The 25,392-nt window shown below is 40.6% G+C and overlaps 1 protein-coding gene across 4 annotated transcripts in view; it reads left to right on the top strand.

Moving 5' to 3' along the window:
• Nucleotides 1–25,392, top strand: part of frem1b (Fras1 related extracellular matrix 1b) — a 69,081-nt gene that overhangs the window by 6,995 nt on the left and 36,694 nt on the right. For 2 of the 4 annotated variants that reach the window (XM_088078162.1, XM_088078159.1), the window contains exons 2-18: nucleotides 2,361–2,500; nucleotides 7,814–8,149; nucleotides 8,235–8,329; nucleotides 9,428–9,687; nucleotides 10,522–10,721; nucleotides 11,832–12,155; nucleotides 12,556–12,664; nucleotides 12,775–12,906; nucleotides 16,975–17,319; nucleotides 17,873–18,015; nucleotides 18,100–18,296; nucleotides 19,124–19,214; nucleotides 19,343–19,510; nucleotides 20,521–20,729; nucleotides 21,364–21,457; nucleotides 22,463–22,715; nucleotides 23,284–23,478. In XM_088078162.1, the coding sequence (XP_087934288.1) occupies nucleotides 7,934–8,149; nucleotides 8,235–8,329; nucleotides 9,428–9,687; nucleotides 10,522–10,721; nucleotides 11,832–12,155; nucleotides 12,556–12,664; nucleotides 12,775–12,906; nucleotides 16,975–17,319; nucleotides 17,873–18,015; nucleotides 18,100–18,296; nucleotides 19,124–19,214; nucleotides 19,343–19,510; nucleotides 20,521–20,729; nucleotides 21,364–21,457; nucleotides 22,463–22,715; nucleotides 23,284–23,478 (3,031 nt within the window). In that variant the 5' untranslated portion in view covers nucleotides 2,361–2,500; nucleotides 7,814–7,933. Of the gene's footprint in view, nucleotides 1–2,360; nucleotides 2,501–5,187; nucleotides 5,308–6,503; nucleotides 6,620–7,813; nucleotides 8,150–8,234; nucleotides 8,330–9,427; nucleotides 9,688–10,521; nucleotides 10,722–11,831; nucleotides 12,156–12,555; nucleotides 12,665–12,774; nucleotides 12,907–16,974; nucleotides 17,320–17,872; nucleotides 18,016–18,099; nucleotides 18,297–19,123; nucleotides 19,215–19,342; nucleotides 19,511–20,520; nucleotides 20,730–21,363; nucleotides 21,458–22,462; nucleotides 22,716–23,283; nucleotides 23,479–25,392 lie in introns of those variants that run through there. The other 2 variants (XM_088078161.1, XM_088078160.1) reach the window with 2 other exon arrangements.

Raw genomic sequence — 25,392 nt, 5'->3', positions numbered from 1 at the left:
TGTGCCACATTTAATGAAATTCCCTTAAGGCGATCTTGAGATATCACGTTCACAAGAATGGGATGGGACAGACTGATCAAAAGCCCAAAAACGTCATAAATTTAAGAGCGAAAATAAGATTTCTCATTCAACCGGGAACTGAGGAAATTCTGCTTTCTGTGAATGGAAACACTAAAGGCGGGATAAAACCTAAAGATAAAAGATAAAAAGAAGAAAGAACTGATATAATATTAATCATAATTAAAATAAATTAATAAATAAATAGATTTTTTTTAAAAAAGAAAAACATAACAAATAATAGATAAAAATGTTAAAATAAAAAAAAACACAGCATCTAGTTTAACAGACTAAAATTTCTAAATAGATAGTTGATAAATAAATAGGTAAAGTTCAGTTAAAAGCCAAATTAAAAAGGTAGATCTGGACTTTTCTAAAAAAAAAAAAAAAAAAAAAAAGAAGCTTAATGGAAACGCGTCATAAGAGATAATGCAGTCGCCTGCGCAGAGGCAAAACGAAGGCATCAGTTAGGTGCAAAAACTTTTAGGACAGCAGCGATTATAGCTCTCTTAATCAGAGACGTGATGGTGAGTTTATGGAAGAAACAAAGTTACGATGATGTTAAGAAATTAGGGCTGTCAAAATAACTTGTTAATTTTGATTAATTAATGACAGAAAAAATAACTTATAACTAATTGTGCTCCGTGGTGTGCTTTGACCTGCTGCATCATTTAGGGCCACAGTGGTTTTGTAAGATGAGTTTTTGTACCATCCGAGTACTTCAAGCCTGAAATATTATTAAGTGTTTGCAACACTGCCATGTCAAATTCGTCTTGTGTCATGCTACCTCCCACTGTCTGTAAACAACCAATAAATACGTGATCACAAAAAACAACTTTCACAGCAAAAATTGATGCAGGCAATTCATTTCAATTAATTAAGCAGAGCATGTAATTAATTCAATTTTTTTAAATTGCTTGACAGCCCTGAAATAAACACGTTGTAGCATCATGTGACCCGTAAAAGCCAAAAAAAAAGTCTTTTCCTTGCAGTTTTGTGAAATACGGCTTTCTCAAATCGCCTGAAATGCCACTTCATACGAGCGTAAAAACGTATTTGCAATACATGCACATTTTTCTCAAAATTGACGTGCTCCCAACTGACATATTTGATGTTCGCAATTTCAATTTGTGCAGTTTTATGGTTAATGGAAACTCGCCTGCCGTGCGTACAACTGTGTGTGCATGACGTCCTCAGGCAGTTCAGGTCTAGTGGGTCAAAAATGAGAACAAAATCTGGATTTTCACAGTTTTCACAGAGGAAGAAATAATGACAGAGAGAGCGAGAGGCAGTGAGCGAGGGGGGCTGTAAAAATAAAACTCCTGGAAACCTCTCAGCACATTTCCTGTCTCTGTCTCTCTGTCTCTGTCTCTCTGTCTCTGTCTCTGTCTCTCTGTCTCTGTCTCTCTCTCTCTCTCTGTCTCTCTCTCTCTGTCTCTCTCTCTCTGTCTCTGTCTCTGTCTCTCTCTGTCTCTCTCTCTGTCTCTGTCTCTCTCTCTGTCTCTCTCTCTCTCTCTCTGTCTCTGTCTCTGTCTCTGTCTCTCTCTCTGTCTCTCTCTCTCTCTCTCTGTCTCTCTCTCTGTCTCTGTCTCTCTCTCTGTCTCTGTCTCTGTCTCTCTCTCTGTCTCTGTCTCTCTGTCTCTCTCTCTCTGTCTCTGTCTCTGTCTCTGTCTCTCTCCGTCTCTCTGTCTCTGTCTCTCTCTGTCTCTCTCTCTGTCTCTGTCTCTGTCTCCCTCTGTCTCTCTGTCTCTCTGTCTCTCTCTCTCTCTCTCTCTGTCTCTCTCTGTCTCTGTCTCTCTCTGTCTCTGTCTCTGTCTCTCTCTGTCTCTGTCTCTGTCTCTGTCTCTCTGTCTCTCTCTGTCTCTGTCTCTGTCTCTCTGTCTCTGTCTCTCTGTCTCTGTGTCTCTCTTTCTGTCTCTGTCTCTCTGTCTCTGTCTCTCTGTCTCTGTGTCTCTCTTTCTGTCTCTGTGTCTCTCTGTCTCTGTCTCTCTGTCTCTGTCTCTCTCTTTCTGTCTCTGTCTCTCTGTCTCTCTGTCTCTCTGTCTCTGTCTCTGTCTCTCTGTCTCTGTCTTTCTGTCTCTGTCTGTCTGTCTCTGTCCTTGTCTCTGTCTCTCTGGTTTTTGGTTTTAGGACAGACTGAAGGAAACTCGCTCACCCTTTGTTCTCGCTATCTCACAGTTTACCCTCTCTCTCTCTCTCTCTCTCTCTCTCTCTGTCTGTCTGTCTGTCTGTGTGTGTGTGTGTGTGTGTGTGTGTGTGTGTGTGTGTGTGTGTGTGTGTGTGTGTGTGTTGTTGGATGCCAGACGTCTCGGGTTGATGGCGAGCTGTGGAATTGAAGGGGGGGTGCAGTGTGTGTGTGTGTGTGTGTGTGACAGCATTCCTCGTCCTTTGAGCGTGTGCAGAAGGTGAAGAAGACGAACAGAGAAGCTCCAGCAACTTTGAGGTAGGTGCCAACCAGCTTTCACACACTCGTGGTTTGTTGCTCTCTCGTGCCGACACACACACACACACACACACCTCCAACAGGCCTCAACCAACACGCACACACACGCGCGCACACACACACACACACACACACACACACACAAGAAAGACAAAGTGCAGGAAAAAGAGGGGATTTCCTTCCTCTTCATCCTCTTGTTCTTCTGTCTTTTGGCGTCTTTCTGATCTAAAACTACTCGTAAACACAGTCATTCATGGAAGTGTGTCCCGTCAGTTTTACAGGCTGAGGATGTGATTAGAGCAGCAGGAGTTTGGTGGAAACTTTCTCTGCAGTGTTTTCTTGCAGCGTGTCGAGCTCCTGCAGGGCTGAAGCTGCTACCTGCTGCAACGACACAAAGCTGCTGCAGACAAATAAGCTTTCTTTGTGGGCACAAACGCATTTTATGGACATTACAACTCACAAATAAGTCGTTGGACCAGCAAACATTTAAATGTATGAACAGATAAATTCACATAAGTTAAACAGATGAAGTTACAAACAGAAAGATAAACTCTTGAAGGAACAGACGACCACACATACGAACATAAACTCACGTTTGGACAGAAACAAAAAACAAAATCACGTACGAACAGATGAACTCCTGTATGAACATAAAGATATAAACTTACTTCTGAACAGATACACTCACATACGAACAGACAGATAAACTCACACAGGAACAGATACATTTAGGTACGGGGAGATAAACTCATAACAACAGATGAACACTAAAACTTCATATGGGCAGAAACACTCATAACTTACGTACGTATGGATCAATTCACGTAGGAACAAACTTGCGTATGAACATGAAACCTTATGTACAAACACTTCAAACAAACAATTCATACTAAAACAAACATAAGGTACACGGTAGATTTATATGTCTGTTATTATTATGTTTAGTTAAACTATGTTTTAAAAAACTGAAATTAAAAATGTAGATAAATATATAAACACATAAAGATATAAACTTGTGCATATAAATAAACCTTAGATATGAACAGATAAACTTTTGCACAAACATAAACTTGCGTATGAACCGATAAAGTTATGTACAAACATAAACTCACATGCGCACAGATAAATGTGTCGACACAGATAATGTACAAATAGAAAGTTTTGTGTGGATATATAAACTCACAACTGAACAGACAATCTCAGTTACGTATAAACACATGTACAAAACACAAAGTTATGTGCGAACATAAAGTATGTACAGACAGAGAAACCTCATCCGGAAAGACAAACTCATGAAGAACAGAAACGATCAAACAGAAAAACTCACGTGGGCGCGGACAAACTTGCCTATGAACGAATATACTCATGTAGAACAAAAAATATATGTATAGAAATATGAATTCAAGTAGGAACAAACAGACACACACGAACAAATATCCTAATGTACGAACAGATAAACTCTCATCGGATCAGATAAACTTACTTGTAAACAAATGACGTCATTTACAAACAGATAAATTTATGTTCGGACAGATCAACTAAAGATAAGCTGTCGCATGAACACATAAACTCACGTATGAAAATGTAACCTTGTGTAAGCGCAGAAAGACTAACGTATGAACAGATTAAGTTACATCTGACATTCTCCGCCTCCGCCACGCCTCTGCAAAACGCCGCTCCTCTCTGCACATGACGTAAACAGTCTCGTTGACAACACATTTAATTGTCGATTATAACCGATTTTATCGCTTCGTTGTTGCAGCCCTACAGAAAACCATGAAGATAAACAGATAAACTTCCGCATACAGATAAAAGTTCGTACGGACAGATTAACTCATGTAAGAACAGATGAACGTATGAACAGATAGCAGTGTGTACGGACTGATAAACGTACTCAGGAACAGAAAACGATACGTGTGAACAGATAAAGTCACATAGGAGCAGATGCACGTATATATAAACAGATAAACGTAGTGCGAATATAACTTTTCGTACGTACATATAAGCTTGCCTACGAACAGTTTAACTTGAGTATGAACTAATAAATTCTCTGTTCAGATAAGCAGATTTTCTCAAAATAGAGGAATTAATTAGCAAAATAAGCCGCTAATACAACAATATTAGTTCAATGGCCCGGACCACCAAATAATATTTTTATAAAGCATCTGACATTCAAGACCATCCTTTGATTCATTTATTTGTGTTATGTTTGTCCACTGTCGGTGAAATCAGACAAAAGTTAATTTAGTTAAGTTCATTCCTGCATCATTTTCTTTTGTGGCTCATTTTCGATGTAGATAGTCGTAGTAAAAGTCGTAGTAATCAGTTATTAAGTGGTAGTCCCTAACACAACAGTAGTATTGGTAGTGGTTGTAGCATGTGTTACTGTGGTATTTCCAGTAGTTGTAGTATTGTTATTCGGTGTTTTACTGGAGACTCCTGTGCTGCATTTGTGAATAAAACATGGAAATCTGAAGGAAACACTCGGTATGTTTGGAATGAAATGTGGGCAGTTACCAGCCAAAGACTGTCAGCATCGTGTTCGGAGGCCTGCGTGGGTCCGCCTGTGGTCGGATCTGAGCTTAATGATCACGTTTCGTGTCGGTTCACCTCAGAGCTGCAGAGTGTTTCCCACTCAGCAGCGGTGAGTCACTTCCAGCCGTCGCAGCAGCTGGCGGATCATTTAACAGACGTCCTGCCTCCTCGGCTTCAGTCCTGCTGTTTGGATCAGTCATTTCTGCAGAGACAAGAACGCCAGATCCTCAGGCCGCGAGGCATTCCTCCGTTATCTGCCTGAAGAACTTTTGGTAAAAGACTTTATTTTTAAGGCTTTACTTGAAGGGGCCTATTGTAAAGATGTGCACTCTGAAAATAACAGCAACATTTCTCCACATTTAGCTCCAAAACATATTTTCAAAAGAGGTGTGAATTTTGAAACTTAGTATTAAATGTTAAATCTAAATGTTAACTATTATATCTAAATGTTAAAACTTAATATTGAATGTTAAATATAAATGTAAACTGTTATATCTAAATGTTAAAACTTAATATTAAACATTGAAAATTAAATGTTTAAATTTAATATTAAATGTTAAATCTACATGTGAACTGTTATATCTAAATGTTGAATATTAAATCTAAATGCAAAATAATTAATCTAGGCTAAATGTTAAATGTTGATTCTAAATGTTTAATGTTAAATCTAAATGTTTAATGGATTTTAGGATGTTTAGGATCTTTTTTGATCATCCAGCTCTATTTTGATGTTGCTGACACCTTATGGAGACCAAAAGGACAAAAACAATTCACAGTGTCAATCACTTTATTTTTACTGGGAATTGGTTTGGGGGCCACCAGGGGTACAGTAAAACATACAAAAAATATGGCACATATAAATATGGCAGAAGACATAACGCAAAAGTCCACCACAATGACAATAGTAAAATACCAAAAGTATTTACTACCTCCAAAAATGAAATAAAAAGAAAATGATATAAAATAAATAAATAAAACCCATACAATTTAGTGCATCCGTCACTGTATGGGGAACAAAAGGTTAAGAGAAATAAATAAAAACCCAAATCCAAGACAAAACCAGCTCCTGAAAGTTTTCAGAGAGCTGTGGTCTTTTCTGTAGCAGCCTGATGAAGATCACACCCGTCCAGCTCCATGTAAGGTCCGATTATTCACGTCGCGCTGAAACCTCAAACTAACGAACCGACACTCGTCTGGCACGATGGGAAGTGACACGCCGGCTCCAGTTGGTGCCCTGCTTTGATCCTGAAAACACCCCCCCTGCCCCTGCTCTCCTCCCCCTGCTCCTCCTGTCCCATGCCTTTTCCAGCACCTCTGCAGGGTCACGCTGATTAACCCCTTGTTTCCTGCAGTGTAGCTTTGGTTTTGAAGTGAAATGGAGGGTGAAAGCGTTTTCCGGCTGGGAGTGTGGAGCGGTGGAGGGGGGAGCGGGGCCGGCCAGCTGCATGCTGGGAGTTTTTTTGGAGGATTTGGAGGAGTTTCAGGGCAGCTGCAGGGATTTAGAGCGGAGCAGCTGATCGTTTTTAGCATTTTTTGAGGAATCAGCGGTGACGCAGGAGAAATTTTGGAGCTGATCAGGAGTTTGTGAGTATTTTGAACATCGTCAGATTCATTAGAGGAGTTTATGTGTGAAGAGGTCAAAGGTCACAGCTGTTTGTTTACTTTTTACTGTCACTTTAAGGTCCAGGCTGTTCAAATTTAGGGGGATTGAGTGTCGTCTAGCGGTGAGGGTTGCAACCAACTGAAACATCTCCCGGTTAAAAATCCCTCAGTTTTTATCGTTCAGGAGGTTTTTAGCGGGAGCTGAACCATCCAAAACAAACAGACCGGATATTTTAACCCTTTGAAACCTGAGCAAATTAGTTTGATTAACACGGAAAAAGGCAATGAGCACATTAACAAGAAATGACCCAAAAATTAGGAGGAAATTACTGAAAACTACCCAAAAAATAAACCAGAACCAGACCAAAAAAAAAGTTTAAAAAAAATAAAAAAAGACAGAAACAAACATTAAGTGCAAAGAAGAAGAAGATATTAATAAAATAAAATATTCTGTCTGCAACATAATTTGAAATACATAATTATTATAATTAGACCAACAGTTTTTTGGGCATTTCTTTTCTTTCTTTTTAGTTTTTTTGGTGGTTTTTAAACAATATTTTTATCTCTCTATAACCCAAAAATATGGAAGAAATTATTAACCCTTTATAACCAGGATCTAAATCAGTTTTCCTGTGCTGCATTTAGACGCCTCTCACAAGCATTTAAACCTCTGAAACGTGAGCAGATTGGTTTGATTTCTTCTAAAAACAACAATTTGGCAAGAAATGTCCTGCAAAAATGCAAAAAATTTGTAAAAGGTGAAACAATAAATATCTAATTTTATTATTATTACTCTTTTTTGTTTTTTTTCTTTTTAACTTTTCCCCATGACATTTCCTTTTTTGTGTGTGTCAAAATTTATTTTATTTTTTGGATATTTTTTTATAGGGTTAAAAATAGGAAAAAAGGTATTGAGCAACTCAACAAGAAATGTTGGGAAAAAAATTTAAAAAGGGAGGAAAAAAGAAAACAAAAGTAAATTTAACATTATTGAAATTATTTATTAAGCAGGAAGTAAATTCTTGTAATTTCAGGTTTAAGTTCCTCATTGCCTCCTTGCAATGTTTTTGGAGGAATTGAAGCCAGTTTGCTCAGGTTTGAAAGAGTTAATGACAGTTTGGTAGCAGTTGAGTTGTATTTTTGTTTTTAGTGAATTTAATTTAACCCCTCCTGCAGGTTGAGACACCGGACCGCAGACGAGGATGTGGGTGGAGGCAGACTGAATGGAAAACACGTCAGTCTTTGCTTCCAAACTTTTCGGCTGAACCTGAGCGACGAGGAAACTGCTGATCCCACATGGCTGCTGTCGGCGTGCTGCTGCTGCTGGCGGCGGCGACGGTCTGCGGCGGCAGTCTGGTGGCGGTGAACTCGGGCGTGGAGGTCACCAGGGGTCGGTCGGTGTTCGTCACACAGAGGGAGCTGAGGATCAGCGTGGGTCCAGGCGCGGACTGTAAGGTGGAGGTGGTGATGAACGAGCCCGTTACTCAGAGGGCGGGGAGGCTGACTCCGCAGGTGAGCACACACACCTGCGGTACGCGGACAGGTGTAAACAAACAGGACGTGTGTGAGGGTTTTACTGGTGTTTGGTTCCCTGCAGGTGTTTGACTGCAGCTTCCTGGAGGACGAGGTGAAATACGTCCACAATGGGAGTCCTCTGCTGGACGAGGACACGGTGATGCTGAGAGTCTACAGGTCAGTGGACACACGGTTAACATCAGTAACAGTAACAACAGCAATTTCTCACCAAAAACAACAACAAAAAACTGTCAGATGTTGACAGTGAAGTAATTATGTGGAGTAATAATAATATTAATAAAGTTTTTAAGAGTAGGAGCACTTTTCCACAGCAGTCAGTGTTTTAAAGTAAAACAAAGCTAGAAGAGAAACAGTTAAATTTGCTGAAATAATCACAAAACAAAATAAGATAAAAAAATGTAAAATGTTTATTTTTTATTTAAACAAAATGATACAAAGGAAAAAGTAAACACAAACACAAGAAAAAAATGTAAAAATTAAACAATTAAGACTTAAAAAATTCAATGAAAAATAGATTCCAGTCCATTAGACTCGACATGATGGGAACTAAGGCAGTGAAATCCCACATGCCAACTCAAAAAACGCCCAAAACACAAATATCAAAAAATAAATAAATTGGTCTTTTTGGATGAAAAGAAAACCCCTAAAAATGAATGATGTTGAGTGTCCTCCTCCTCAGTGTGTGAGTGTAGCTGCTGACAGTCTGGGATATGTCAGTGTGTGAGTGTAGCTGCTGACAGTCTGGGATATGTCAGTGATCAGCAGCTACATTGACTGTGACAGGTCACCTAGTGGAAATAGCATGTATTTCCTCCATATGCCAAATATGGTCAAAATGACCTCATCAGGTGGAAAATAGTCAAAATGACAAATTCAGAGTCAAAAGCCCAGAATGACACCCAGAAATAATACAAGTCCTGTTTTTCTGCTCTGATGGCTGTGGGATCAAAAATGTCAGTTTGAATGGGTTTCAATGGAGCATTTTTGGACCTGAACAGTCTGAATGTAACTATTTAGTTTCCACAGTGTATTTTAGACTTATTGTAGGAGCTGAGCTGCAAATTCACTGATTACACTCAGATACACAATCTGGACTACATTTAGGACACATGCATCAACACACACACAGTTATCACAACAGGAAGAAGACAAGAGACGAAAATGAGACAAACTGTCCTTGAGGGTGTCTGGAATGACGCATTTAAACGAACGTGAGAAACTGTCTTTAACGTGCTGTCTGGTGTCCGTTTGGAGGTTCACGTCCTCGGACACACTGGTGGAGACGGTGGTTCTGCCGGTGCGGGTGGTGGACTCGGGGTCTAGTGTGGTGGAGCTGGGCAGCGCTCCGCTCGTGGTTCCTCTCTTCTACGGCTTATCCAACGCCATCGACGCCTCCGTCCTGAGCATCCGCACCGCGGCGGACCAGGTCTGCAGCGTTCGGCTGATGACCACCGACACCAGCGTCCCTGCTCTGGGTCAGCTGGTGAGGGAGGAGGACTCCACGCAGAGGAAGGGTACGCCACATCTGGGCACACCACAGTCCTGGTACAAGGCGACAAACAATACCAGTTTCTGATTGGCTGACGGATTAATTACAGCACGAAACTCCTGTTATCCGGATATTGTTGCCGGCTCCCCTAAACTAATCAATGTTTATTTGAAAATTTTATTTTATTTAATTAGATTTTTAAAAAAAAATATATTCTGCTAATTGAAAATAAAATAATGTAGAAATTAAATTTAAATAATTTCAATTTAATTCACATTTAATTAATGTAGAAAATAAAGAAAAACAAACAAAAATATACCTCAAATACACAAACACACACACACACCTATAGATATATATATATATATATATACACACACACACACATTGTTAAACAATTTAACAATAAAACAATAATACAAATTAAAACTTATTTGAATACATTTTACATTTTATTCCTAGTAAGTAAATAACACTTAACAGTAAAAAAAAGGCATTACAATAAAACAACAAAATTAAACAGAACAAAACAGTACAATGTGCTGAAAAAATCAGGTAACAAAAGAAGATAATATGAAAGAAAATATAAAGATAAGACAAAAAAGTAAAAATTTTAGAAGTTAAAAAAATTAAGGAAAAGTTCAATGTTAAATAAAATATGAAATAAAGAAAAATAAAACAAAAAATAAACCTCATTTAGAAATATATAAAAAAAATGAAATTGTGAAACAAATGCAGAATTTAAAATAAAAAGCCGTGTTCGCTTGTTGTTTTCTGCAGGCACATTTGAGACTTCAGACCTGCTGCATCTCTGCAGTTACATTTGTTTCTAAACCGTCTTTTTTCTGGCGTCTTTCAGGCAGAGAGACGTCGGCGCTCTGTCCCGGCAACAAACCGTGTCTTCACGACACCAAAGAGGTCCGCTTCCTCAAAACCAGCTGCCAGGACTTCCTGAGCTCCGGTCTGAAGTACCAGCACCTCAGCCCGCCGTCGCCGGAGATTGACTACATCCCCATCAGGGTGGAGCTGAGGGAGCAGGCCACCAGGGCCCTGCTGGAGGTACAGGCAGCACCCAGAAAATTAACGCTGATGTAATTTCTATGCAACATTCACTCAGGCGTCATCAAACGTCTCGTATGAATGCGGCTCAGAAAGCGTCTAATTAAATAAAGTTGATAAACTGCAGCTTCAGTCAAAGTCAGGTTTTTTCCGGAGGAGACGAGCGTCACAGACGCTTTATTGGCAGTCAGAAGGCGATATCGCAGCTTCTCAGCTCTGTGGATGTGGAAGGAAGTTAAAAAGCTAAAAAAAAATCACAAAAATCACATAAACAGTGTCTTTATTGCAGAGACCTGTCATGTCTAACACGTCTCTTCATGGGCTTTCTCTTCGACACCAAATATAACAGCAGAAGCTGTTGCAGTACGTGTTGATTTCGACGTGATACATGTTGTGTGAAAACATACATGTGTCCCAAAAAAAGGAATCTGTTGAGGCTTAACATCGCATAGGAGAGGTGAAAAAAAAAGAATGGAAAAAACATTTACAGTAAAAAGAAAAAAGCATAAAATTAATGATAAAACAAATTAAATAAAAATATAATAAAACTATTATTCATTTAAGAAATCAGAGAAAATAGAAATAAATTTTTTTTAAAAATAGTTTAAATGAAAACAAATAATTGAGAATAAAAGATTAAAGAAGTTAAATTATAATTAAAATTAGAGTCGAATTAAAACAAATAGTAAAGTAAAATCAAAATAAAAAATTAATTGAAAAGAAAACAGTTAATGACTGAAAAAAATAAAGATTAAAAAAGTAACAAAGGATAAAAAATGAAATTGAATAAAAAAGAAGGGCAAATGAAATAAAAACCTGTAAAAGTAAAAAAAAACAACTGAAATTGAAAAAAAAAATAAAAGCAAAAAAAAAAGAATTCAGTGAAAAATACAATAAACAACTGAAAAATAAAATTTAAGATTAAAATAGTTGCATTAAGAATAAAAATAAATTTGAATAAAATCTATGGTAAATAAAAATTTAAAAAACAGTAAAAAGAAAATTAAAGATTAAAAAAGTTACATTCAAAATCTAAATAAAACCACACAGAACTGAGAGGCGCTCACTGGAAAAAATGTCTTTATCTTTCGTCTCTTTATCTCGGCGCAGGCAGAGTCGGTTTGGATACCGGTTCTGATCCACGGAGCGATGCAGAACCAGCCGCCGCAGGCCGCCTTCATGGCCTCCTTCATCCTGGAGGTGGACCAGTTCATCCTGACCCCGCTCACCACCGCCACCCTGGACGCCAAGGACCACGAGACGCCGCAGGAGAGGCTGGTCTTCAACGTGACCGTCCCGCCCGCTGAGGGCTACATCACCCACCTGGACGACCACACGAAGCCCGTCACGTCCTTCACCTGGCTCGACCTCCACGAGATGAAGGTGGCGTTCCAGCCGCCCAACAGCAGCCAATCACATCGCAGGAACTACGAGGTACTGTATGTTCTGAAACACAAAATGCAGGAGGAATTTCCATTCCCGACTCCTTAATTAGAAAACAAAAAAAAACCAAAACAAGATTCTGTTCATTTGTATGATCACACTTCTCAGATGTTATTCATCTTTAAGCCTTCTGTGAGAACATGTTTTCACGCTGTTCAAAAACACTTTATTGCAGCACTTTCTTCCATGAGTTATCTGGTCTGAAGGTTTATTGTTTACAGACGTTCACGTCATGATTTGAAACTTTGGCCACGTTTAATAGAAACATTAAAAACTGCATCATTGGACAGACAATAAGGAAAAGTGTGATAGGCCTTTTTTATATCGTAAATATGTTTCCTCTGAGGTCAAATATCATGAATCTATATTGTGTTCTTCTGTTTTATGTAAGGTGGAGTTTCAGGCTATAGACGCCTCCTACATGACCAGCCCGCCCATCATGGTCCACGTCTCCATCAGGGCGGCCGAAACAAACGCACCCCGAGTCTCCTGGAACATGGGTACCAAAGTGATATACATCTCTTTTTTTCCCATAAAAAAATCATGTAATCAATTTATTTAGAAACGATTCTGTCCTCACATTTGTTGTCCTCTGTCTCCAATGTCTCAGGTCTGGACCTTCTGGAGGGTCAGTCGCGACCAATCACGTGGGAGGAGCTGCAGATCGTCGACAACGACAACATCGATGCCGTCTACCTGGTGGCCGTGGATGGACCTCTTCACGGACGCCTCAGTGTCAGAGGTGAGGTCAGAGGTCACGTGCTTTACTTTAAAATTATTATTATTATTATTTTTTTTAAATAATATAAAAAAATTTAAAAAAATTAAAAATTGTTAAAAAACAACAACAAAAGCACACGGGGCATTTCTCTAACCTGTGAATATTTAATGCTTTTGAGTTTCCTCATAAATCAAATGCTCTTTCATGTTGTGGTTAAAATGTCTCTTTAGATATATATATATATTTATATTTATATATATATATATATATATATATATATATATATAATAGTAATATTATTTACACCTAATCTTACCTTTAATAAAGAAATTACATATATGAATAAATTAAAAATTAATTAAAATAGAGAAGAAAAAACAAAACAAAAACTAAAAAAGAAGGAAAACAATAACAGTTGAAAAAAACTCATGCATGCATTTCTCTAATCTGAAAACATTTATTGTTTTTAAATTTCTCCATGATGACGGATGGCCGTTAAACAGACGTTTGTGTCTTTTATGTACATGCAGCGTACAGATGGGAGTCCCATTACTGTAAGACAGAGCCCCACTTTGATCCTCCGTCCTGGTTTGTCGGTCCTTTCTGTCCCGTGCTGGTATTCCGACACGCACACCGCCCTGGGAATTCCCAGAGAACGTCGTCTGGCCTTTTCCGCCTTTTTTGCTCCATGTGTTGCCCATCCGTCAGGGACTGTGGTGTGGCTGGGGAAGCATATGTCTAGCGGCCCTGCATGTGTTTCCTAATCAGGTGTAAAATGGGGCCGCGGCCACTTTGGCCGGGGGGGTGGGGGTGGGGGCCGTGGCAGCGTCCCTCTCCCTCTCCGTCCACGTCTGTCCCTTCCAGCCCAGCGCGTCGGGAGGACGGCCTCTTTGTCTGCGGAGCGAGCAGATTGGAGAGGATTTATGCCATTTCATGCCGCCGTGCACAGGGAGCAGATGCACTGTCCCCAAACAGGTTTTCATGCTACCAGCTAGGAGGGGGGGGGGCGAGGTGGCAGGAGCGCAGGAGCGCAGGCGCCCTGAGGGCTTCACGCAGGGAGTTAACCTTTCATGGCTGCTTTAGACGTGTAGGAACAGAGGAGAGCTCAGAGGGAGCAGAGGTGTGTTTTCAGCCGATTCTCCAGCTCCTTTCATCCAGTTTCCGCCGATATTTCAAATCTCTAATTTAGACACAGTCACCGATGGTGACCTGCAGGAGGAGCGCCCTGCAGGAGGAGCGCCCTGCAGGAGGAGCATCCCCGCTGCAGGAGCGCCCCGCTGCAGGAGCGCTCCTGCTACAGAAGCGGCCCGCTGCAGGAGCACCCTGCTGCAGGAGCGTCCTGCTGCAGTGGAGGCTCCTACAGCGGGGCGCTTTGCCCAGGAAATCCGGGTTTGGAGCTTAATTTAGCATCTGGAGAGCAAACGCTCCTGAAACTCTGACAAACCATCATAAACACCAAAAATCACTGATACTCAACCTGAGCCCCGATAGGGTCCCTGGTCGCCCCCCCAGCCATTTTCCAATTGACAATAAAAATAAAGTGATCCACTCTGTGAGCTGTTTTTGTTTGTTTTGTGTCAGAGTGCATAAAACAGCATCAAAATAGAGCTTGTTGATCAAAAAAAGAGCCTAAAATCTGAGAAACATCCTAAAATCCTAGAAATGTCCTAAAATTCAAGAAATGTCCTAAAATCCATGAAATGTCCTAAATTTCTAGAAACACGTTTAAGTTCTAGAAATGCCCTAAAATGTCCTAATGTCCTAAAATCCTACAAATGTCCTAAAATTATAGAATCAGCCTGAACTCTGAGAAATGTCCTAAGATCCTAGAAACATTCTAAAATCTGAGAACTGTCTTTAAATCCTAACCCCTGTCCTATCATTTTTAAAAAGTGGCCCCCAACCAAAGCACGTTATAAAATACTTTTATTCACTTTTCTATGTATTTTTAATTTATTTGCTTATTTTTGCTAATTTTTAGGTAATTTTCTTTCTTTTTACTTATTCCTCCAAATTGTTGGATCTTTCTTTTTTTTAATTCTCATTAATTTCTAATCTTGTTTTATGAAAACAACAGGCAGATTAAAATCTTTTTTTTTTTTTTGCCACCAACTATCAGAACCTGCACTCACACACACGCAGACACACACACACACACAAACACACACGCACACATACACACACAAACACACACGCACACACGGACACACACACACACACAGTGCAGTAGTTGGATGGATGTTGAAACTTTTGTCCCACTCGGCGTGTTTCCTCCTCCTCCTCCTCCTCGGCGTTGGACAGCAGCACCTGCTCCAGCGTCACTTTTACCTCACTTTCTTGTTTATCTGCCGCTCGTTGTTCAGAGGGAGTTAAAAGTTTGGCTTCATTCTCCACACATGTGTGTGTGTGTGTGTGTGTGTGTGTGTGTGTGTGTGTGTGTGTGTGTGTGTGTGTGTGTGTGTGTGTGTGTGTGTTTGTGCGCGCGTCTGTGTGTGTGTGTGTGTGTGTGTGTGTGTGTGTGTGTGTGTGTGTGTCTCATATGTATGTCGGGGGCCCGCAGGACGCACCGAGCGGCTCCTCTGGTGGAGGTGTGTCTCTGAGGAGGGCGCCGCTGACCCTCCACTCTGCGACAGTCACTGCAGGCTCCGTCCAACGCCTTCAGCCAAATGGATGGCTGCCTGTCCTGCTGCACACACACACACACACACACACACACACACACACACACACACCTCCCATCCCATCCCATTCCCGTCTTTATGGGCCTGCTGCCCAACGCCACCTTTGGGCCCAATTACCAAGTTGTTTCCATCACTTGGACCAGTAGCCGCCTTCCCTCGGTAAAGTTGCTAATGAGGTTCGGGCTCGCGACCGCTCGTCTCTCAATCTGTCTGCTGACCTTGCCCTTCTGTCTCTCTGGCACGTGCAGGGAGACAGGAAGCCCCCCCCTCCCAAATCCTGGCAACCGGGCGGCCACCGGGAAGGACGCCATGTTTTACCCCACCGGTGTTCGCAGCACGAACCCCAGCCAGCGCCTCGCGGTGCCTTCAGGCGCTAAGAGAAACTTGTTATTTCCAAGTGACAATGGGAGAAAAAAAACACGGTGCATGTGTTGGCGACGGTAATTGAATCAAAGTGCGAAGCTTTGGCTGGAAACGGAGCCGTTCTCTGACAACAACACATGTCCGACAGTAGGCCGCTCTGCAGAGTGGTTAGCACGAGGCGGAGAGCGCGGGAGGCCAGCCAGCAGCAGCGCGCCGACAGATGGACGCGGCCTACATTTCATTAATGTAGGACGCACAAGTTTCTCATGTCCGCTCCAACTCTGCACGCCGAGTCTCACGCCGCCGTTTCTGTGACACGACGAACGTCATCTGGTGCAGCGAGAACTGAAACAAATCTAAAAAATGTAGATACCATGAAACTGAAATCACTGACCTCAGCAGGCTTTTATTTTCTTTACCACAAACTGTTGCTCAGAAACATTATTTAATTCTTTGAAACCTTGGCAAATTGGATTTATTTATTTACTTTTCATTTATTTATTTATTTTTAAAAAACACGTGAAGAAGGTAATGACCCAAGTACTAGAAAATTACCTGGAAATTTTCCCAAAAAAATGAGAAATGACCTTAAAAAAACAATCTTAAGAAAGTAAATTTTATTAATCCTAAAAGACGAAAAGACCCAAGTACAAGAAAATGAAAAATTTTCCAAAAAAACTTTTAAAAAAAGCCTCAAAAATGAGGAAGTCAAACAAAACATCAGAAAGTAATTTTAAGAGAATAAAGACTTTTTGAAAAAATGAAAGTGGATATTTTATTACGGAAACTTACGGAGACTTTTGTTTTCATAAAATTCCAACTTTTTTCTTGTAAAATTCCGTCTTTTTTCTCGTAAAATTATGTCTTTTTTTCTTGTAAAACTACGACTTTATTCTCGAAATCTCAAAAAAAAAAATCCTTAAAGCTCCAGCGTAACGTAGTATCTGCACGTTTATAGTTAATTTTTTGTTTATAATTTATGTAATTTTTTAGTCTCTCGCAGCTGCTGCGCTGTCTGATGTGTTTCCTGTTTCCTGTCTGCCAGGCGGAAAGGCGTTCATGTTTCGTGTTCGTGACCTGAGGGACGGCGCCGTCGTCTACCATCACTCCGACAGCGACACCACCCGCGACCACATCGTCTTCCGCATCAGCGACGGCCGCCATAGCATCCGCCACAAGTTCCCCATAAACATCCTGCCCAAAGACGACTCCCCGCCGTTCCTCATCAACAACGTGGCGCTGGAGGTGCAGGAGGGCGCCGCCGTGAGGCTGGAGGAGTACACGCTGCTGGCGTCCGACCTCGACTCCAGCGACGACTACATCCTCTACCAGCTGGTGTCCAGCCCGAAGGCGGGGCGGCTGCTCAGGAAGACGGCAGCCCACGAGGACGGTGAGGAAGTTTAATATCTACAACGGAAATGATCTCTGCAGAAGATCACGAGATTACGGTTATTACGAGTATTTTGTTTGTTTGTTTGTCTCCTGGTTAGAATTCCTTCAGTTTTCAGGAGGTTTTTAGGTTTTTAGGAGCCGAATTATCCACAGAGACTATTTAACCCTTTAAGACCTGAGGTAATTTGCTTCATTAACACGGAAAAAAGGCAACAAGACACTTAAAACGATATAACCCTAAAATAAGGAATAATTCCTAAAAAAACAAGAAAATTTCCTAGAAAATAAATTAAAACTATACACAAAGAAGTAAACAAAAAAACAAAGTAAACATAAGCACTGTATATGTAATTTGTAAATCACAGTGTAATGGGATTACTTCCACTGACAGCCTGAAGCGTCGAAACGTTGATTCGCTGAACGTTCCTCTAAATCGGCGCCTGAACAAACGCAAACTGTATTTCTTGCAGATTGAGGTTTTTGTGTCGATGCTTGGGATTTTGTGACGCAGCTGCTGCAAAATATCGACGGTGCGTTTGCTGTCCTTGCAGGAGATCCGGTGGACAGTTTCCTGCAGAGGGATCTGGTCCAGGGTCAGATCTACTACCAGCACTCCGGAGAGGAACTCTTTGAGGACTCCTTCGACTTCACGCTGTCCGACAGCCACCAGCCGCCCAACCTCTCCCAGACATACGTGAGTCAAAGTTTCCTCTCTGCAAGTTAGAAACGTTTTTAAATCTCCGGTCGCACTGACGCCTCTCCTCCGGTCTGGGTCCAGACCGTGGTGGTCCACGTGTTCCCGGTGAAGGACCAGCTGCCGGTGGAAGTGTCCGGCAGCGTCCGCTCACTAACGGTGAAGGAGACGGAGGTGGTCTACATCACGCAGGCTCAGCTCCACTTCACCGACAGGGAGGATCCAGACACGGACCTGAGCTACGTGGTCACGCAGCCCTGCTTCAGCCCACTGCATCCTGGGTAAGGACAGGGGCGGGGCTTCCTCTGCGGTCTGCAGCTCCACATCCTGTAAAGCCGAAAAGTGATAAAAATAATCATCACGTCTCTTTCTTTCTGGACGGCTGGATTTCTGTCAAAAACAAGGGAAGAAGAAATGACCCGATAATTAGCAAGAAATTAATAAAACTTACCAAAAACTTACCCGAAAAGTATGTAAAAACAACAACAAAAAAACAAAAAACCCAACCCAAAAAATTACCAAGAAATTAGTAAAAAGTAGAAAATTACAAAAAAAACCTAAATGTGCAAGAAATAAGTAAAAAGTAGAAAAAATGACCTGGAAATTAGTAAAGATGATGTTTTAAAACTAAATTTAAAAACAAGAACTGACCTGAAATAAAATGCTTTGAATATTTAAATATAGTTTTTCCTTTTCCCGTAGCTTTATTATTATTATGTTTGAATCATTTAAAATCTCCTAATTTCTTGTCATTTCTAGAACATTTTCTAATTTTCCCCTATTTTTTTTTTAGTTTACAAATTTCTTGAAATTTGTGGAACATTTCTTACCAAGTGTGTCATTGCCTTTAACCTGCATGAAAAAAACAGCACAAGAAAAGTGATGTCGCTCCAGGTTTCAAAGGGTTAAATGATGTTTTTAAACAGTCTGAATCTTTTTGAATGTGATTTATTAAAAAAACACAGCAGGCGAGAGGGGCAAGACAGAAAACTGAAATAATAACTTTGTTCATGGGTCCTTGAAAAGTCATGGTAAAGTCTGGAGATTTTTTGAAATGCGCGGGGACTCTGGATTTACACAAATGTATTGTTTGATATGTTTTTTTTAGGCTGATGGACGCGGGACGTCTGTTCTACACGGACAGCGCCGGCGCCATGAAGAGAGACCACATGGTGCCGGTGTTAAAGGCCTTCACGCAGGTTTGAGACACAAACAGTCGCACACAGCTTCGTTTTGGGGAAATGAATTCGCTGCTGATTCAAACTGTTTTGAGGAAAAGTATTCGAGTAAAAACACGGCGTTCTTCTTCTTCTTCTCTTCCTGTCAGCATGCAGTGAACCACATGAAAGTGGCCTTCATGCCTCCCGTGGAGGACATCGGCCCGGAGCCGCTCTTCGTCCAGTTCGTCTTCTCCGTCAGCGATCACCACGGCGGCGCCGTCTCCGGCCTCCTCTTCAACATCACCGTCACCCCTGTGGACGACCAGAGGCCAGAGGTCAGAGGTCAAACGCAGCCTTAGCTTCCTGTCGATCTGAACTGACTTTGGTGGTTTTGACCTCGTGTGAAGACCTCAGACGGGAGCTTCTGTCGTCCCCGTCAGATCTGAACTAAAAATGATACTTATGAAAGTATATTTAATGTTCGGCACGAAAAACCTGTCTCAGCATTTTCAAAAAAAAAACAATTTCCAGGCCTGGAAAAGTTTCAAAAACTTATTATAGTATTATAGTATTATTATAGTTTTGCTAAAGTCATGAAAAAAATGTTTTTATTTCACAAACCTTTATAATAATATACGATGTGTTTAAAGATCATCAATAATTTGAAAAGATAGTTCTATTTTTACAATTTCTGGCTGTGATAAATGTCATTTTTGAGAGAAAACATGCCTTCCAAACCCCCGGGCATGTTCAAATAAATAAACAAGTTTTTATAAAAAATAAATATAAAACACTCACATCAAAAAAATGTTCACTGAAAATCACCCAAATTTGTAATAAATAAAAAAATCACCAAAAAGTTATTTTTAAAAATCACCAAAAATGAAAAAAAGCCAAAGTTTTGCTTTAAAAATCACAATTTTTTAAAACAACCAAACAGACAAAAAATAAATACAAAATACAGCCATTTAAGTTGTATGCCCCCCCATCATAAGTCCCTCGCCAATGCATAAAAAAATATTTGACATGCCCCCCCCCATAAATAACAAACAGTCCCTAAGTTGTATTTTAATATTCAGTTTTTATACCTGCTCTGAATTCATTCTGGTATTTTTTAATAATATATTTTTTTAAGCTGTTACACTGAAAAAGAACCGATAAGGGGTATTGATGGTCGTTTCAGAGAGTGTTTGGTGTTTAAAATTTGCCGAAAAATCCTGGAAACATGTCGGTAAAAACGCGTATGAAGCCTGTTTATTGTCACACGGACACTTTTGTTTTAGTTTCGATCATTTTCAGACACTTGAAGGTCCGGGTTTGCTGACGTTCTCTCTGCGCTCGTCAGGCCTTCACCAACCTGCTGCGGGTGGAGGAGGGCGGGGGGGCCTTTGTGACGGAGGAGCACCTCCTGGTCCGGGACCAAGACAGCCGGGACGAGGCCCTGAGGGTGGAGGTTCAGAGGACGACTCGCCACGGCCGTCTGGAGCTGCAGGGCCGGACGCTGCTGCAGGGGGACGGCTTCACGCTGCAGGACCTGAGAGGCCTGCGGCTCAGGTCAGAAACAAAACCTCTTTACCTGCGAAACTCCGAACAAAGTCGCTTTCTGAGCCTGTAGAGCCCCAATGTGAACCCAGAAATGCCGAATACCCCAAACTTTTATGTCAGAAATGTAAATTTTGGGTCCCCAACATTAAGAAAATGGCCAAAATGAGCCAAAAATAATGTCCTCCAAACCTATGGGCACGTGTTTAAAAGCTGGTGGTGAAATAAATAAAATAAACAGCCACTGAAAATGGTAATTTTTTTAATTATCTAAACAAAATTCAAAATGTTCTTCCTAAAATATACCAATCAAATTTCATTTACATTTTAAATAAATTTAACAATTTAGCAAGTGTTTTCTTTAAAAAGCACCAAAATTCTTCAAAGGAAAAAAAAATGAGCCAAAAAAAGGCCTTCCAAACCCGATGGGCATGTTTCCTTTAAAAGTTGGTGGTAAAGTTTAAGCCAAAAAAAATTCTAGGTTATATTTAGTTGTAATTTAAAGGTTATACGAGTTCTGTTCGAATATTCAGTTCTAAATGTACTATTTTTAAAAAAATATATTCACAAAAGCTATTAAATAGTGACGAGAGAGAAGTGACGGCGTGTTTGGGACAGATGGAGCGTGACGCTCTTTGTGTCGCAGGTACATCCACGACGACTCTGAGACCAGCGAGGACGCCGTCGCTCTGAAGGTGACGGACGGTCTGAACTCAGCGGACGTCGTGTTGCACGTTCAGGTGAGCGACCTGCCGCCAAAACACACAATAATCCAGGATTCCCAGGAAAACCTGGAAAAGCCGTGAAACTTCACCATCACATTTTCTAAGCCTGGAAAAGTCATTGAACTAGTGAAACCCATTGAAAGTTTTGGAAAAATCTTGGAAATATATTGTGTGTCATATTTGAATGACATTAATGCAAAATAAAGGTGAATTAATTTTCTGTAGCTGACGACAAAACGTAGTTTTAATGTGTCGACGTGACGATAATTCTGCTGCTTTTTCATTTGTTAAGAAAGTTTCTTCATCTGTCCTACGAGACATGTCGAATAGTTTTTTAAGCATTTTTGGCGACATGGGAGAACGTGAAATTATTTTACTGCCCATTTTTTTAAAAATGAAAAAAGTTAGATTTTTTTTCTTTATAGAAAACTTTTTTTTCCAAATAATTTTTTGTGCTTATTATAAAAACTTAAAGGTTTGGGATCTTTTTTTTCTTACATTTTTGAAAGTGGTGTTTTCTTTAAAAGTTGCCAAAACGACAGCTAAAAACTAAAAACAGAAATTATTGTTGGATTTTTAAAAATCCCCGATGGTTTAACGCATCATGTGGGTTCCTGAAACTACATTTGAATAGAGTTTGAATCTTATATGTTGAGTTTTCTGAAAGCAGTGAACCTGAAAGAAGGACGGTTATGAGTTGTGCGTGTGGGGGGTCAGGTGCACCTTCTGTTAAAGACCGTCATTAGAAACTGGACTGGCTGCGGTCGCTGCTGTTTCTGCGGTCGCTGCTGTTTCTGCTGTATTTCGTGGCTTTCACCGTGTCTTGATCTTATTGTGAATTTTAAAAAATAGTGAGAGAAAAAAAGAAAAAATCGGGCAGGTGGCGTAAAGTAAAACTAAAATCTGGGTCCTTGAAAAGTCATGGAAAAGTTTTGAGATTTTGAGCACAACAGAGTGCGGGAACCTTGAAAACACCATCGACCCTGAGCGCGTGTTCGACGTCTGTCCCGCCGTCCTCAGGTCCTGCCCATGAACGACGAGCCCCCCCAGCTGGGTGGGGGTCTGCGCGGGGAGCTGAGCTGCGAGGAGGGGGGGCGGGTCCAGGTGACGGTGGACTACCTGTCGGCCACGGACCGGGACAGCGACGACTCCAGGCTGACCTACATGCTGGCCCGGAGTCCGGGCCGCGGGGAGCTGCAGAGAGCCGGACTGAGCGTGGACAAGTTCTCCCAGCAGGACCTGCTGCAGGGACACATCTACTACATCCACACAGGTGAGGAGCATCATGGGAGACGACGCCACGTTTGGGGAAAAGCCTGCGCTCGCTTATTTCTCCTCAGTCGGACTCTTTTATTATTATTTTTTTAAATTTAATAAATAAAAGCAAAAACAAATAAAGATGGAGAGGAAGAAGAAAAAATAATGATCATTGAAATAAATAACAAAATAAACGTTCTGACAGACTTAAAGCCAGTATTCAAAGGGTTAATGACATCATTAGGAGTTAATTCAACTCACGGCAGCTTTATTTAAAGAGCAGCTTTCACACAAACATGCAGCTCACAGTTTAAAGGACACAACATCGTCATTACGACGAGAAACTTTCAACAATTAGACAAAAAAATATTGAAAAACAATTGAAAATCTAATGAATAAAAAAAGAATGAATCAATAAAGTACAATGCAAATAAACAATGACTAATCTTAAAAATCAGCTTGAATGATACTCCAAATTAAAGAATCCAGATTAAAAAGAAGAAAATTCTGGTTCATTAAAAGAGTATTTTCATGTTACAGGATAACGAAGTCAGTAATGTTTAGTTTTTGGTTTCTGTGTTCAGGAGGAGAGATCGGAGCCGAGCCGGCGTTCGACACCGTCACCCTCATCATCTCCGACGGCGAGGCTGGAGGATCAGAAGGCTGTTGCCATGGAGACGCCCCGCCTCCACCTGTACCGCTTCACGGCACGCTTCCTGTGTACGACCTCAACATCACCATACTTCCTGTCAACAACAAAGTCCCCGCCGTCACTCTGGGTGAGACATCACACGGCGAGCGACACACACGGCGAGCGACACACACGCAGGACGCCGGGGACATGACTTAGAAAAAGATGTTTAAAAAATTTCAAAAAATTATCAGATTTAAAAAATACTTTTTCAAAAGCTAGGGAAAAATGTCGAGGGCAAAATAAGACAAAACTTGGCAAAACTATATTTCAAATTAACATCATCACATATTTAAAATTATATTACATTATTATTAATATTAAAAATAACAGTAATTATAATAAAACTTGATCACATCGCACTTTTCATACAGGACATGCAGCCCAACGGGTTTTACAAGAAAGAAATTAATGCAGCAAAGTGCTTCACATCAGATCAGAATCAAAAGCACAGAATTCATCTTCACAGATCAAACCTGCTTTAAAATACGAGTAAACGTAAAATAAAATAAGGATAAAAACCAAATGCATTGAGTCATTTCATCTTACAGATTTAAGGGCGTTTCTAAGATTTTCGGATGTTTCAAAGAAATGAGGACATTTTGTGGATTTTAGGACGTTTCTCAGATTTTCGGACATTTCTAGTATTTTAGGACATCAGTGTCTCAGCTGTGTCCTCTGTCGGGGGTGTGGGGGATCCTCCTCTGGCTCTTTTTATAATCAAAAAGCTCTATTTTGATGCTGTTTTATGTCTCTGACACCTTACGGAGACTAAACTATTCACAGAGTCAGTCACTTTATTTTTACTGTGAGTTGTTTGGGGGCCACCAGGGGCCCTATCAGGGGCCAGATTTGGCCCCTGGGCCATAAGTTGAGTATCAGATTTTGGTCGGTTGGATGTAAAACAGATGTTTTAGTTTGAATTCTGTGCTGTTTGAAAAGGTCTTAAATTTATTCTTTTTTTTTTACTTGGTCACCTGAATTGTTGCTGTTAGTCATGAAAACTAGAAGATGTGAGAACATTTTCCTGCTCAGTGAAGTGTGTGTGTGTGTGTGTGTGTGTGTGTGTGTGTGTGTGTGTGTGTGTGTGTGTGTGTGTGTCTGTTGACTGCCAACAATCCTCTTAATGCAGCGGAGCAACTCTGACCCGACAACACACCATCACCTATCAGCCTAACACACACTCTGCACGAGGGGGGGGTAACATACACTGTATGTACACACACACACACTCACACACACACACACACACACACACACACACACACACACACACACACACACACACAGGCTCTCCTGGGGAGGGTGACAGTTCTCGCTGGAGTTGGTGCCAAGAAGAGGGATTTGAGGAGCTCTGTGGTTATCAATAGAGACCAGTGACCACTGGGACTCACACTGGGATGACTGGGAGAGGGTTTGTGTGTGTGTGTGTGTGTGTGTGTGTGTGTGTGTGTGTGTGTGTGTGTGTGTGTGTGTGTGTGTGTGTGTAAGTAATTCTCTTTTTTTATGTTCAGAAGTGCTAAAAACCTTAATTTTCTCACCAAAAAATAAAAAAAAAGTCATCAGGACAAAATAATTTCACTTGTCCAAAAGAAATCAGTCATTTCAGGAAAATTATCAGACTGTATTTTCTCAGTGTCAGTGATCTTATTCTGTCTTATTTTGAAGGTTAAAAGGGTTAAAAAAAAAAAACAACCACAAAAATGTAAAAAAAAAAAACACCATTAAAAGCAAAAGTGCAAAAGTTTTGTAAAATAATTTGAATATAAAATAAGAGATAAAAACTCCTGCAGCACCTCTCAGTCATAACTGCGGTTTTAAAGTGTCAGAGTGTTTCTTGTTTTTCTGACCGACTCCGAGATGCTGAAGCTGATTTTATTAAAACTTCCTGAAACTTGGAACAAGTGGGATTATTTCTCATTTTAAACAATATAATCTATTAATATTTAACTTCGAGTTTAAAGTTAAATCTCAGACTGAAATAGTTCCCGACGTGTTTCTT

The sequence above is a fragment of the Plectropomus leopardus genome, chromosome 5, assembly GCF_026936395.1.
Source record: "Plectropomus leopardus strain MGB_pleo_1.0 chromosome 5, ASM2693639v1, whole genome shotgun sequence".
Classification (NCBI taxonomy): Eukaryota; Metazoa; Chordata; class Actinopteri; order Perciformes; family Serranidae; genus Plectropomus; species Plectropomus leopardus.
The sequence above is the reverse complement of the archived record's forward strand: the minus strand, read 5'-3'. Positions and strand labels throughout refer to the sequence as shown.